We start from the raw sequence: 13,817 nt of genomic DNA on the forward strand, positions 1-13,817 counted from the left end.
CGCAGTGCAGGAGAAGAGGGAGTCCCTGTACCCCGGACACGGCTGCAGGGTCGCCCCACGCCTCAGCCGGCGTCTGTGGAGGGAGGTGGCAGAGGCCGTCAGCGCTGTGGCTCTGACACCACGGACAGGCACCCAGTGCCAGAAGAAGGTGAACGACCTCGTCATGGCAGCGGGGGAGTTCCCTCCCTCCCTGCCCGATGTGCGACACCCCCCCAGAGGAAGCCAACCCTAACCCTAACCTCTGCACTATACGCGCAACCGATGGCGTGCATTCATATACCTGTCTAACACTGTTGCCTTTTACCCCTGCCACCCACCTGCCCCCCACAGGAGAAGCGCGCACACAACAATAGGGAGCATGAGAGGTCTGGAGGGGGCCCAGCTGATGAGAGGCCACTCACCGTACATGAGGAAAGGGCCCTGGAACTGGCTGGCGGGCCTGAGGACCGGGAGGTTGCCGATGCAGAGGTTGGGGGCCCACCAGCAAGTGAGCCACCGACAGCCTGTCCCCATATCCTCTCTCCCCCATATCCCCCCTCCCCCATATCACCTGATCACGGCGTGCGTGTCTAACCATGCATGCTTCATTGTGTATCGCAGGAGCAAACGTCGAGGCATCCATCCCCGCAGATAATTCAAAGATTGCAAGTTATTTTCCTGTTGAAGAGTAATCATGTAATTTCTGTTGCAGCTATACATGTTTTACTCACTGCTATTTATTCACTATGCACTTAAGTGTTTAATTATCAAGTGAAATAATTTTAAGTCTGAAACAATCTGATGTAATGTTCTCTTGCTTTTCAAAGAAGAAAGTGCTGTGAAGGCTTGGGTTAATTCCAGTAGCTAAATTAATTAATGGAAAGGTTTTGTTATTTGTTAACCTGGGCCTACCTAGATTTAATGAAGGTTAGTGAAGATACTCTGAAAAGGGAATTAAAAATCATCCTGAAGAATCATATAAAACAAAGTTGAAAAATCTGAAGGATGAAAGATAGAAACATCCCAAAAATAGAACATCCTGCTGGTAGCCACATTGAATGCTGAAAACACAAACGGTCTACACAAGAAAATGAAGTGAATGACTAATGATTTGATTGTGCCCATTCAATAAGACCATAAGACATAGGAGCGGAAGTAAGGCCATTCGGCCCATCGAGTCCACACCACCATTCAATCATGGCTGATTTCAACTCCATTTACCCGCTCTCTCTCCATAGCCCTTAATTCCTCGAGAGATCAAGAATTTATCAACTTCTGTCTTAAAGACACTCAACGTCCCGGCCTCCACTGCCCTCTGTGGCAATGAATTCCACAGACCCACCACTCTCTGGCTGAAGAAATTTCTCCTCATCTCTGTTCTAAAGTGACTCCCTTTTATTCTAAGGCTGTGCCCCCGGGTCCTAGTCTCCCCTGCTAATGGAAACAACTTCCCTACGTCCACCCTATCTAAGCCATTCATTATCTTGTAAATTTTGATTAGATATCCCCTCAACCTCCTAAACTCCAATGAATATAATGCCAGGATCCTCAGACGTTCATCGTATGTTAGGCCTACCATTCCTGGGATCATCCGTGTGAATCTCCGCTGGACCCGCTCCAGTGCCAGTATAGAACATAGAACATAGAAAATACAGCACAGAGCAGGCCCTTCGGCCCACGATGTTGTGCCGAACCTTTGTCCTAGATTTATCATAGATTATCATTGAATTTACAGTGCAGAAGGAGGCCATTTGGCCCTTTGAGTCTGCACCGGCTCTTGGAAAGAGCACCCTACCCAAACTCAACACCTCCACCCAACACCAAGGGCAATTTGGACATTAAGGGCAATTTATCATTGGCCAATTCACCTAACCCGCACATCTTTGGACTGTGGGAGGAAACCGGAGCACCCGGAGGAAACCCACGCAGACATGGGGAGAACGTGCAGAGTCCGCACAGGCAGTGACCCAAGCCGGAATCTAACCTGGGACCCTGGAGCTGTGAAGCAATTGTGCTATCCACAATGCTACCGTGCTGCCCTTGAGAACAAATAAATCTACATTATATCATTTTACCGTAATCCATGTACCTATCCAATAGCTGCTTGAAGATCCCTAATGTTTCCGACTCAACTACTTCCACAGGCAGTGCATTCCATGCCCCCACTACTCTCTGGGTAAAGAACCTACCTCTGATATCCCTCCTATATCTTTTTTCCAAAGTGCAAGACCTCGCACTTGTCCACGTTGAATTTCATCAGCCATTTCTTGGATCACTCTCCTAAACTGTCTAAATCTTTCTGCAGCCTCCCCACCTCTTCCATACTACCTGCCCCTCCACCTATCTTTGTATCATCGGCAAACTTAGCCAGAATACCCCCAGTCCCGTCATCTAGATCGTTAATATATAAAGAGAACAGCTGTGGCCCCAACACTGAACCCTGCGGGACACCACTCATCACTGGTTGCCATTCCGAAAAAGAACCTTTTATCCCAACTCTCTGCCTTCTGCCTGACAGCCAATCGTCAATCCATGTTAGTACCTTGCCTCGAATACCATGGGCCCTTATTTTACTCAGCAGTCTCCCGTGAGGCACCTTATCAAACAAAGGCCTTTTGGAAATGAAGATAGATAACATCTATTGGCTCTCCTTGGTCTAACCTATTTGTTATCTTCAAAGAACTCTAACAGGTTTGTCAGGCACGACCTCCCCTTACTAAATCCATGCTGACTTGTCCTAATCCGACCCTGCACTTCCAAGAATTTAGAAATTTCATCCTTAACAATGGGTTCTAGAATCTTGCCAACAACCGAGGTTAGGCTAATTGGCCTATAATTTTCCATCTTTTTCCTTGTTCCCTTCTTGAACAGGGGGGTTACGACAGCGATTTTCCAATCCTCTGGGACTTTCCCTGACTCCAGTGACTTGTGAAAGATCATAACTAATGCCTCCACTATTTCTTCAGCTATCTCCTTTAGAACTCTAGGATGTAGCCCATCTGGGCCGGAGATTTATCAATTTTTAGACCTCTTAGTTTCTCTAGCACTTTCTCCTTTGTGATGGCTACCATATTCAACTTTGCCCCCTGACTCGCCTGAATTGTTGGGATATTACTCATGTCTTCTACTGTGAAGACTGACGCAAAGTACTTATTTAGTTCCTCCGCTATTTCCTTGTCTCCCATCACTAGATTACCAGCGTCATTTTGGAGCGGCCCAATGTCTACTTTTGCCTCCCGTTTGTTTTTAATGTATTTAAAGAAACTTTTACTATCATTCCTAATGTTACTGGCTAGCCTACCTTCACATTTGATCCTCTCTTTCCTTATTTCTCTCTTTGTTATCCTCTGTTTGTTTTTGTAGCCTTCCCAATCTTCTGACTTCCCACTACTCTTTGCCACATTGTAGGCTTTCTCTTTTGCTTTGATGCATTCCCTAACTTCCTTTGTCAGCCATGGCTGCCTAATCCCCCCTCTGATATCTTTCTTTTCTTTGGGATGAACCTCTGTACTGTGTCCTCAATTACTCCCAGAAACTCCTGCCATTGCTGTTCTACTGTCTTTCCCACTAGGCTCTGCTCCCAGTCGATTTTCGTCAGTTCCTCCCTCATGCCCCTGTAGTTACCTTTATTTGACTGTAACACCTTTACATCTGATTCCACCTTCTTTCTTTCAAATTGAAGATTGAATTCTACCATATTATGATCACTGCCTCCTAAGTGTTCCCTTACTTTAAGATCTTTAATCAAGTCTGGCTCATTACATAACACTAAGTCCAGAATGGCCTGTTCCCTCGTGGGCTCCATCACAAGCTGTTCCAAAAAGCCCTCCTGTAAACATTCAATGAATTCCTTTTCCTTGGGTCCACTGGCAGCATTATTTACCCAGTCCACCTGCATATTGAAGTCCCCCATGATCACTGTGACCTTGCCTTTCTGACATGCACTTTCTATTTCGTGGTGCATTTTGTGCCCCTGGTCCTGACCACTGTTAGGAGGCCTGTACATAACTCCCATTATGGTTTTTTTGCCTTTGTGATTCCTCAACTCCACCCACACAGACTCCACATCATCTGACCCTATGTCATTTATTGCTATTGATTTAATTTCATTCCTAATTAACAAGGCAACCCCGCCCCCTCTGCCCACCTCTCTGTCTTTTCGATAGGTTGTGAATCCCTGGATGTTGAAATGCCAGTCCTGAACCCCCTGCAACCACGTCTCTGTGATGCCTACCACATCATACCTGCCAGTCACAATCTGGGCCACAAGCTCATCTACCTTGTTCCGTACACTGCGCGCATTTAAATATAGCACCTTTAATTCTCTATTGACCGTCTCTTTTTGTTTTCTTAGTGTGGTGGACCTTGGTTTACTGAGCCTTTCCATACACTGTGTCATATTTTGTCAGATGGGGACTATCGCAACCTCTCCTGAGTTCTGTCTTTTCGTGCTTTTTTGTATTCCTAAGCAGCTACGCTTCCCACTGATTACTTCACCTCTTGGTTCCCTGACTTTCCCTTCCCCCCCCAGCCCTACCCAGGACAGCCCTACCCAGGACAGCCCTACCCAGGACAGCCCTACCCAGGACAGCCCTACCCAGGACAGCCCTACCCAGGACAGCCCTACCCAGGACAGCCCTACCCAGGACAGCCCTACCCAGGACAGCCCTACCCAGGACAGCCCTACCCAGGACAGCCCTACCCAGGACAGCCCTACCCAGGACAGCCCTACCCAGGACAGCCCTACCCAGGACAGCCCTACCCAGGACAGCCCTACCCAGGACAGCCCTACCCAGGACAGCCCTACCCAGGACAGCCCTACCCAGGACAGCCCTACCCAGGACAGCCCTACCCAGGACAGCCCTACCCAGGACAGCCCTACCCAGGACAGCCCTACCCAGGACAGCCCTACCCAGGACAGCCCTACCCAGGACAGCCCTACCCAGGACAGCCCTACCCAGGACAGCCCTACCCAGGACAGCCCTACCCAGGACAGCCCTACCCAGGACAGCCCTACCCAGGACAGCCCTACCCAGGACAGCCCTACCCAGGACAGCCCTACCCAGGACAGCCCTACCCAGGACAGCCCTACCCAGGACAGCCCTACCCAGGACAGCCCTACCCAGGACAGCCCTACCCAGGACAGCCCTACCCAGGACAGCCCTACCCAGGAGACCGAAATGCAGGTCAGTGACACTGAGTGGATGGGTGGAGACGAACCGCCACCCCAAAGTACTATGGACTCCGAGTCGGACGATGCGCACGACACAACACCACTGCTGTCTCCAACACCCTCCACCATCGCAGAGACACTCACCTCGGTTGGGCACTTTAGTGATGAGGCGTCTGGTACACTCACTGGTGCGCACAACACAGCCGTACAGGTACAGCAGGTGGAGGTAGGAGCAACAGAGGGGCCGGGAGGTCGGAGGGCATACTGGCGCAAGCGAACATCTGCGGCCCAGATGGATCCCGGGTTCCTGGAGTTACCACACCCACCCATAGCCCCGATGCAACCACCGAACCTGGGACGAGCGAAGAGGGTGACGGCCGGCTTGCAGCGGCTGCAGTCGCAGGTGGAGGAGTTCACCCGCGTCCAGGAGCTGGGAGTGGTGCCGGTCATGCGTGCCACCCAGGCCGACACCGCACGGGCGGCGTCCGCGGTGGAGGCAATGGGTCCGACGGTGTCAGACATGGGGAGCAGTATGCGAGGCCTGGGGCTTCCCGTGCAGGCAGCGTCTGTGGCCCAGGACATGGCTGCCCTCTCACAGGAGTCCATGAGCCAGCGGCAGATGGCAGAGGCGCTCAACGCCATGGCCCAGTCTCTGCAGGCCATGGCCCAGTCTCTACAGGCCATGGCCCAGTCTCTGCAGGCCATGGCCCAGTCTCTGCAGGCCATGGCCCAGTCTCTGCAGGCCATGGCCCAGTCTCTGCAGGCCATGGCCCAGTCTCTGCAGGCCATGGCCCAGTCTCTGCAGGCCATGGCCCAGTCTGTGCAGGCCATGGCCCAGTCTGTGCAGGCCATGGCCCAGTCTGTGCAGGCCATGGCCCAGTCTGTGCAGGCCATGGCCCAGTCTCTGCAGGCCATGGCCCAGTCTCTGCAGGCCATGGCCCAGTCTCTGCAGGCCATGGCCCAGTCTCTGCAGGCCATGGCCCAGTCTCTGCAGGCCATGGCCCAGTCTCTGCAGGCCATGGCCCAGTCTCTGCAGGCCATGGCCCAGTCTCTGCAGGCCATGGCCCAGTCTCTGCAGGCCATGGCCCAGTCTCTGCAGGCCATGGCCCAGTCTCTGCAGGCCATGGCCCAGTCTCAGCAGGCCATGGCCCAGTCTCATCAGGCAATGGCCCAATCCCTGCAGGCCATGGCCCAGTCTCAGCAGGCCATCACTGAGGGCATCGGCGCCATTGCCCATGTGAAAATGAAAATCGCTTATTGTCACAAGTAGGCTTCAAATGAAGTTACTGTGAAAAGTCCCTCGTCGCCACATTCCGGCGCCTGTTCGGGGAGGCTGTTACGGGAATTGAACCGTGCTGCTGGCCTGCCTTGGTTTACTTTCAAAGCCAACGATTTAGCCCTGTGCTAAACAGCCCCTGTGGTAGCCGGCGTCGCACAGTCACAGACCGGGATGGCCAACTCCCTGAGTTCCATGGCTGCAAACCTGCAGACCCTTGTCGATGCCAGGACGGGCCTCCAGGACTGGCAGCGCCAGGTGTCGGAGCGGCGTCGGATGGCCGGTCCGTTCGCACCCCCGACCCATGTAGAGGCCTGGGGCCATTGGGCACCCCGAGGGAGGAGGAGTTGTTGTCGCCCGTCCCTGGGCCCCCTGTAGGGGAGGTCCAGGAACACTGCAGCACCTCGCACTCATTCCCCCCCCCTCCGTCCCAGGTGCATCGGGTGGGCAACGGGCAGGACAGGCTGGCAGCTCGCCATCCCAGTCGCCCGGGCCGCAGCCTGGCCCATCTATGCCAGGACGCCCCAGGAAACGGCTTCCAAAGGGATCCCGAGTCAGAGGGCAGGAATCGCAGGAGTCCTCCAGTTCTGCTGTACCGTCTGGGGAACCACCTAGGCGTAGTCAAAGGGCCCATAAGGCCAAACAATTAGACACTGAGTAAGTTGGCACGGGTGCAGGGCACAGACGAGTTTTAGGGGCTAGGGCACGTGTATGCACTGTTATTAAAATCACTTTAACACCTCCAGAAGCTGCCTTTGTGCTCTGTCCGAAGCGTGCGGGGGTGTCATGTACGTTGAGCGCCAATGTGTGTGAGGGGTGGTCTTGCGTCGGCCTCAGGTGAGTCTGCCCCCTTCCCCCTGGGCTGCCCTCACCATCCCCCCGGGCAGAAGACGGGACCGTGCGCTGCAGTGTCACAGCCGCATGCAGGGATGGTCCGGGTGGATGGTGGTACTGTGGCCATGGGTCAGACATCGTCCAACGATGTGGAGCCAGGAGCTCATCGCAGAGCGGATTGTCATCCTCCATGGCCTGCAATAGACACGCTTCCACTGGTGCCCGAGAGAGCCCGGCCGTCGTGCCGCAGGTGGATCTGCAATGGAGGGGTGGTGTGCATGAGGGTGGGGTGGGTGTGGTTGGGGGGGTGTGAGGGTGCTGGGTGGGTGGATGGGTGGGGGGGGGGTGGTGAGAGTGTTTGGGTGTTGCCATGGTGTGCGGTATGTGGCCATACTCGCTGATTCCCACGCCCCCTAGTCAGTGAAGCGGGTGGCTATCAGCCTGTCCCGTGCCCGCTGGCCCAGCCGGTAACGGTGGACAGCCACCCGCCCATGTCTAGCCCGTCTGCCCTGACCATTGCCCCCATCCCCCTCATCTGGGGAGGACTGTGCCTCTTCCTGCTGCTCCTCCTCTTCCTGCGGAACATCGCCCCTCTGCTGGGCTACGTTGTGCAGGACGCAGCACACCACTATGATGCGGCCGACCCTATCTGACGGATACTGGAGGGCGCCCCCAGAGAGGTCCAGGCACCTGAAACGCATTTTGAGCACGCCAAAGCACCTCTCTTATCACACCCCTTGTCGCTGCATGGGCATCATTGTAGCTGTTCTCCGCGTCATTCTGTGGCCTCCGTATAGGCGTCATCAGCCACGACTGCAACGGGTAACCCCTGTTGCCCAGCAACCAGCCCCTCAGCCTGGGGTGGCGTCCCTCGTACATGCCGGGGATGTAAGACCGCGACAACACGTATGAGTCATGTACACTTCCCGAGTACCGGGCGCAGACGTGCAGGATAATCATGCGATGATCGCAGGCCACCTGGATGTTCATGGAATAGGTTCCCTTCCTACTGGTGAACACGGCTCTGTTATCTGCAGCTGGCCGCACGGTGACGTGCATCCCATCGATCGCGCCCTGGACCATGAGAAGCCCACGGCCCGGGCATCCTGGCTGGCCCGGTCCACAGGGATGCGGATGCAGCAGTCCACAATGGCATACAGGGCGTCTCACTGCCTGGATGCACCGGTGCACCGATGTCTGCGAGATGCCGGACAGGTCCCCACCTGGCGTCTGGAGTGACTCCGTGGCATAAAAGTTCAGGGCCACCGTAACCTTGACGGACATGGGGAGAGGGTGTCTCCACCACCCCCCCCCCCCCCCCCCCCCCCCCAAGTGCCAGGTGTGGCAGATGTGTGCCACGGTTTCCCGGCTCATCCGGAGTTTCCTCCTGCATTCCCGGTCCGTGAGGTCCTGGTACGACAGCCGGGGACGGTACACATGGGGCCTCCTAGGGTGCCTCCATTGCCGTGGCGCCGCAACGTCCCCCTCCCCCTCCTCGTGTTCCTCCTCCACTACGTGTTCCCCATGCTCCTCCTCCTCCTCGTCCTGTCGGGCAGGTGTCCCTCCAGCCTGGGCTGCTGCCGCCTGCCCCTCTGCGGCATGCTCCTCTGCGGCAGCCTGCGCCTCCTCTCTGGCACGCTCCTCCACCAGGGCAACATGGAGAATAGCGGTTGCCGCCATGGCGGCCAACATCGCTGGCTGATCAGAAAGCAAGACGGCCTGCGGGGGGGGGGCGGAAACGACGACATGCCATCATTGCCCGTACCCCCCCTCCCCCCAGCCAGGTACCATGGGCGCAACTGTTGGAGGATGGCACCTGGCCAGGCGGACAAACTCCCTTGTCCTCGCAGTCCCCGGCACTCATCCCCCCCTCCGTCCCCGGCACTCATCCCCCCCCCCCCCATCCCCGGCACTCATCCCCCCCTTCATCCCCGGCACTCATCCCCCCCATCCCCGGCACCCAACCCCCCCGTCCCCAGCACCCAAACCCCCCCCCGTCCCCGGCACCCAACCCCCCCCGGCCCCGGCACTCATTCCCCCCCCCCCGTCCCCGGCACTCATCTCCCCCCCCCCCCCCCCATCCCAGGCACTCACCCCCCCCCCCCCATCCCCGGCACTCATCCCCCCCCGTCCACAGCACTCCTCTCCCCCCCCCCCCCGTCCCCGTCCCCGGCACCCAAACCCCCCCGTCCCCGGCACCCAAACCCCCCCGTCCCCGGCACTCATCCCCCCCCGTCCCCGGCACTCTCCCCCCCTCCCCACCCGTCCCCGACACTCACCCCCCCGTCCCCGGCACTCACCCCCCCCGGTCCCCGGCACTCATTCCCCCCCCCCCCCGTCCCCGGCACTCATCTCCCCCCCCCCCATCCCAGGCACTCACCCCCCCTCCCCATCCCCGGCACTCATCCCCCCCGTCCCCGGCACTCCTCCCCCCCCCCCGCCGTCCCCGGCACTCCTCCCCCACCCGTCCCCGGCACACATCCCCCCCGTCCCCCCCGTCCCCCCCGTCCCCGGCACACATCCCCCCCCCCCCGTCCCCGGCACACATCCCCCCCGTCCCCGGCACACATCCCCCCCCCCCCCCCCCCCCCCCCCGGCACTCACCCCCCGGCACTCATCCCCCGTCCCCGTCCCCGGCACTCATCGTCCCCGGCACTCATCCCCCCCCCCCCCCGGCACTCATCCCCCCCCCCCGTCCCCGGCACTCATCCCCCCCCCCGTCCCCGGCACTCATCCCCCCCCGTCCCTGGCACTCATCCCCCCTCGTCCCCGGCACTCATCCCCCCTCGTCCCCGGCACTCATCCCCCCCCCCCCCCCCCGGCACTCATCCCCCCCCCCCCCCCCCCGGCACTCATCCCATCCCCCCCCCCCCGGCACTCATCTTCCCCCCCCCCCCCCATCCCAGGCACTCACCTCCCCCCCCCCATCCCAGGCACTCACCCCCCCCCCCCATCCCCGGCACTCATCCCCCCCCCATCCCCAGCACTCCTCCCCCCCCCCCCCCCGTCCCCGGCACTCATCCCCCCCCCGTCCCCCTGGCCGGCACTCACCTCCCCCCCCCCCTTTCCCGGCACTCCCCCAGACCCCCCCCCCCCACCCCGCCGCGCACACACCCACACACACCTCTCCCCCACACACACAGACTGCGGCCACGCCATCACCTCTCCTGCGGCCACCCCCCAGGCCGTGACTTACCTCCACACTGGACGGCGTCAACCATCAGCACTGGTTGACGCCGTTAAAAAGGTGTTTTGATTTACGCCGACATGACCCATGGTCACGTCGGCGGGACTTCGGCCCATCCGGCCGGGAGAATATGGGCAGCCCCGGAGTCCATTGTCTCGCGCCCGCCCCAGCCATTCTCCGAGGCAGGCTGCGCGATTGACGCCCCGCCAACTTTTCACCCTTCGGAGAATTCGGTGGGCGGCGGGGGCGGGATTTACGCCGCCCCCCAGCGATTCTCCGACCCGGCCCATTAAGTGCAAAGCAGGAAAGATATGCTGGATCAGTATAAGGCTCTCCACAACTAGGGTAATGCACCCAGTTCTGGTCACCACATTTTCTGAAGGATGTGAGAGTCCTTGAGAGGGTGCAGAGGAAATTTACCAGAATGGTTTCAGGGATTGGGTATTTTAACTTCAAGATTTGTTTGAAGAAGCTGGGATCATCTTGGAGCAGAGGAGATTGAGGGGAGATTTGATAGAGGCGAACAGAAATATGACCGGTTTGGATAAGGTAGACAAGGAAAAACTGTTCCTATTAGCTGACGGGACAGGGTTAGGGGTCACCGATATAAGGTTTTGGGCAAGAAATGCAGGGGAGAATGCATGGAAGAACATTTTTCCACAGCCAGCTGTGATGACCTGGAACTTACTGCCTAGGCGGAGATGGAAGTAGAAACGATCAATGATTTTAAAAGTGTGGGCATTTGAGGGAAATAAACTTGCAGAGCTATGGAGCTAGACTAGAGCAACAGAATGGGACTGACTCAATTGCTCCGAGAGCCAGCATGGACGCTGAGAGCCGCATGGCCCCCTTATGTGTCATAATTTACTTTTTGACTCTATGAAAATATTAAACCTATTCATCATTTTGTTCAACAGCATGTTTCCATACTGCCTTTTTCATTTTGTGTAGTTTTACAAACATTGTGAATTTCTTACACTTGATTAATTTCAACTTTGAATCATTTCTATGCAATCTATGAAATTTCATGGCTCTATCTGTATGTGCAACCATTGAACTGGTGTTTTAGTTAATTTGGAGAATGGTGGAGGGATCTAAAACGTATGGCGACCATTTCTAAAACCCCTGAAAATAGTATAAACACTGTGGGATGTATTATTTGTAAATATACAAATGCAAATTGTTGTTGCAGTCACTCTTTTTTAACCTGTCATAAAATTGGCATTCGCAGTTGGAACATTACTGTCTCCTTGTGATTAAAAATGCTCCCCTTTTAATTGTGTTCTTTGTATATTCTTGTTTTATTCTTCAATTCTCTAAACATATATTTTCATATTTGCGTAAACAGCAATGCCAAGTCCTCACCAGCACGAACTGTAGAGCTGAATGACGATGATAAAGATCAGGCCCCGGTTTCTATGAATCCTTTCCATATGATGAAAGCCTTCAAAGTCATGAATGAGCTGCGAAGGTAACATTTAAAACTTCCTCCCCGAGTTTGAATCACTTCTTCTTGTTAGTCTTTGATCACTCTCTTCTCCCCCACCTCCTGTCTCAGATCTCAATGTGCCTTTCTCAGGTGCAGAAGGTTAAATGATTCCAAGAGTTTTGCCAACATTGCTGATTATCTTGGAGTAATTCATGTTATACTTTATTTTCTCTTTTTCACCTTGAAGTCTCCTTGCGAGTCCATTTATTTTTTCAATTTGAATGGTCCGTTTTGAATGAAACGGATGATTAAAAAATCTGAAGTGATATATTACACAGCAATTGTTTAAAAAAAACTAAATATATGTTCTACAGTTGTAGTAATAGCGCTCATCGCAGAATAAGCCTTTTCCATTTGTAACACAGCTAAACTCGTAAACATACATTAAACTAATTAATTAATTAGTGATGGCTGGTCAGGTGATGTGCTTGATCTGCTTGATGTGGGAGCTGGCAGATCCCATTGCGAGCTGCAGCGACCACATCTGCAGTAAGTGTTGGCTGCTCGAAGAGCTCCGGCTCAGAGTTGACGAGCTGGAGTCTGAGCTTCAAACACTGAGGCACATCCGGGAGGGGGAGACTTACCTGGACACTGTGTTTCAGGAGGCAGTCACACCTGTCAGAGTAAGTAGTTTAAATCCTGCCAGTGGCCAGGGACAGCAGGGTGTGACTGCAAGTCAGGCAGGTAAAGGGAACCAGCAGTCAGGAACTCAGGAGCCTCAGCCCTTGACCCTGTCCAACAGGTATGAGGCACTTGCTCCCTGTGTGGATGGCGAACAGGGCTGCAGGAAGGATGAGTCAGCTGACCAAGGCACCATGGTTCAGCAGGCCATTGAAGGGGAGGGAGTAAATAGGCAAGTTGTAGTTGTAGGGGATTCTATTATCAGGGGGATAGATAGTATCCTTTGTGAGTCCCGCATGGTATGTTGCCTGCCCGGTGCTAGGGTGCGTGACATCTCTGACCGGCTTGAAAGGATACTGGAGAGGGAGGGGGAGGATCCAGTTGTTGTGGTCCATGTCGGTACCAACAACATAGGCAAGTCTAGAAAAGAGGACCTGTTTAGAGATTATAAAGAGCTAGGATTCAAATTAAAAAACAGGTCCTCAAGGGTCATAATCTCCGGATTACTGCCCGAGCCACGTGCAAATTGGCATAGGGAGGCAAGAATAAGGGAAGTTAACACGTGGCTGAAAGAGTGGTGTGGGAAAGAGGGGTTCCTTTTCATGGGACACTGGCATCAGTTTTGGGACGGGGGGACCTATACTGTTGGGATGGTCTCCACCTGAACCGAGCTGGGACCAGTGTTCTGGCGAAAAGAGTAAATAGGGTGGTCAGTAGGACTTTAAACTAGAGATTGGGAGGGAAGGGAAAGTCAGGGAACCAAGAGGTGAAGTAATCAGTGGGAAGCGTAGCTGCTTAGGAATACAAAAAAGCACGAAAAGACAGAACTCAGGAGAGGTTACGATAGTCCCCATCCCACAAAATATGACACAGTGTATGGAAAGGCTCAATAAACCAAGGTCCATCACACTAAGAAAACAAAAAGGGACGGTCAATAGAGAATTAAAGGTGCTATATTTAAATGCGCGCAGTGTACGGAACAAGGTAGATGAGCTTGTGGCCCAGATTGTGACTGGCAGGTATGATGTGGTAGGCATCACAGAGACGTGGTGGCAGGGGGTTCAGGACTGGCATTTAAACATCCAGGGATTCACAACCTATCGAAAAGACAGAGAGGTGGGCAGAGGGGGCGGGGTTGCCTTGTTAATTAGGAATGAAATTAAATCAATAGCACTAAATGACATAGGGTCAGATGATGTGGATTCTTTGTGGGTAGAGTTGAGGAACCACAAAGGCAAAAAAAACATAATGGGAGTTA

General features: G+C 55.0%; 1 protein-coding gene across 7 annotated transcripts in view; it reads left to right on the forward strand.

Annotated features, from left to right (window-relative positions):
* The window catches only part of LOC140426979 (kelch-like protein 3), a 177,871-nt gene that overhangs the window by 14,606 nt on the left and 149,448 nt on the right, over nt 1-13,817 (forward strand). For all 7 annotated transcript variants that reach the window (XM_072512329.1, XM_072512334.1, XM_072512330.1 and 4 more), the window contains exon 2: nt 11,798-11,920. In XM_072512329.1, coding sequence (XP_072368430.1) covers nt 11,798-11,920 — 123 coding nt within the window. The remainder of the gene's footprint in view (nt 1-11,797; nt 11,921-13,817) is intronic.

This window comes from Scyliorhinus torazame, chromosome 7 (genome assembly GCF_047496885.1).
Source record: "Scyliorhinus torazame isolate Kashiwa2021f chromosome 7, sScyTor2.1, whole genome shotgun sequence".
Lineage (NCBI taxonomy): Eukaryota > Metazoa > Chordata > Chondrichthyes > Carcharhiniformes > Scyliorhinidae > Scyliorhinus > Scyliorhinus torazame.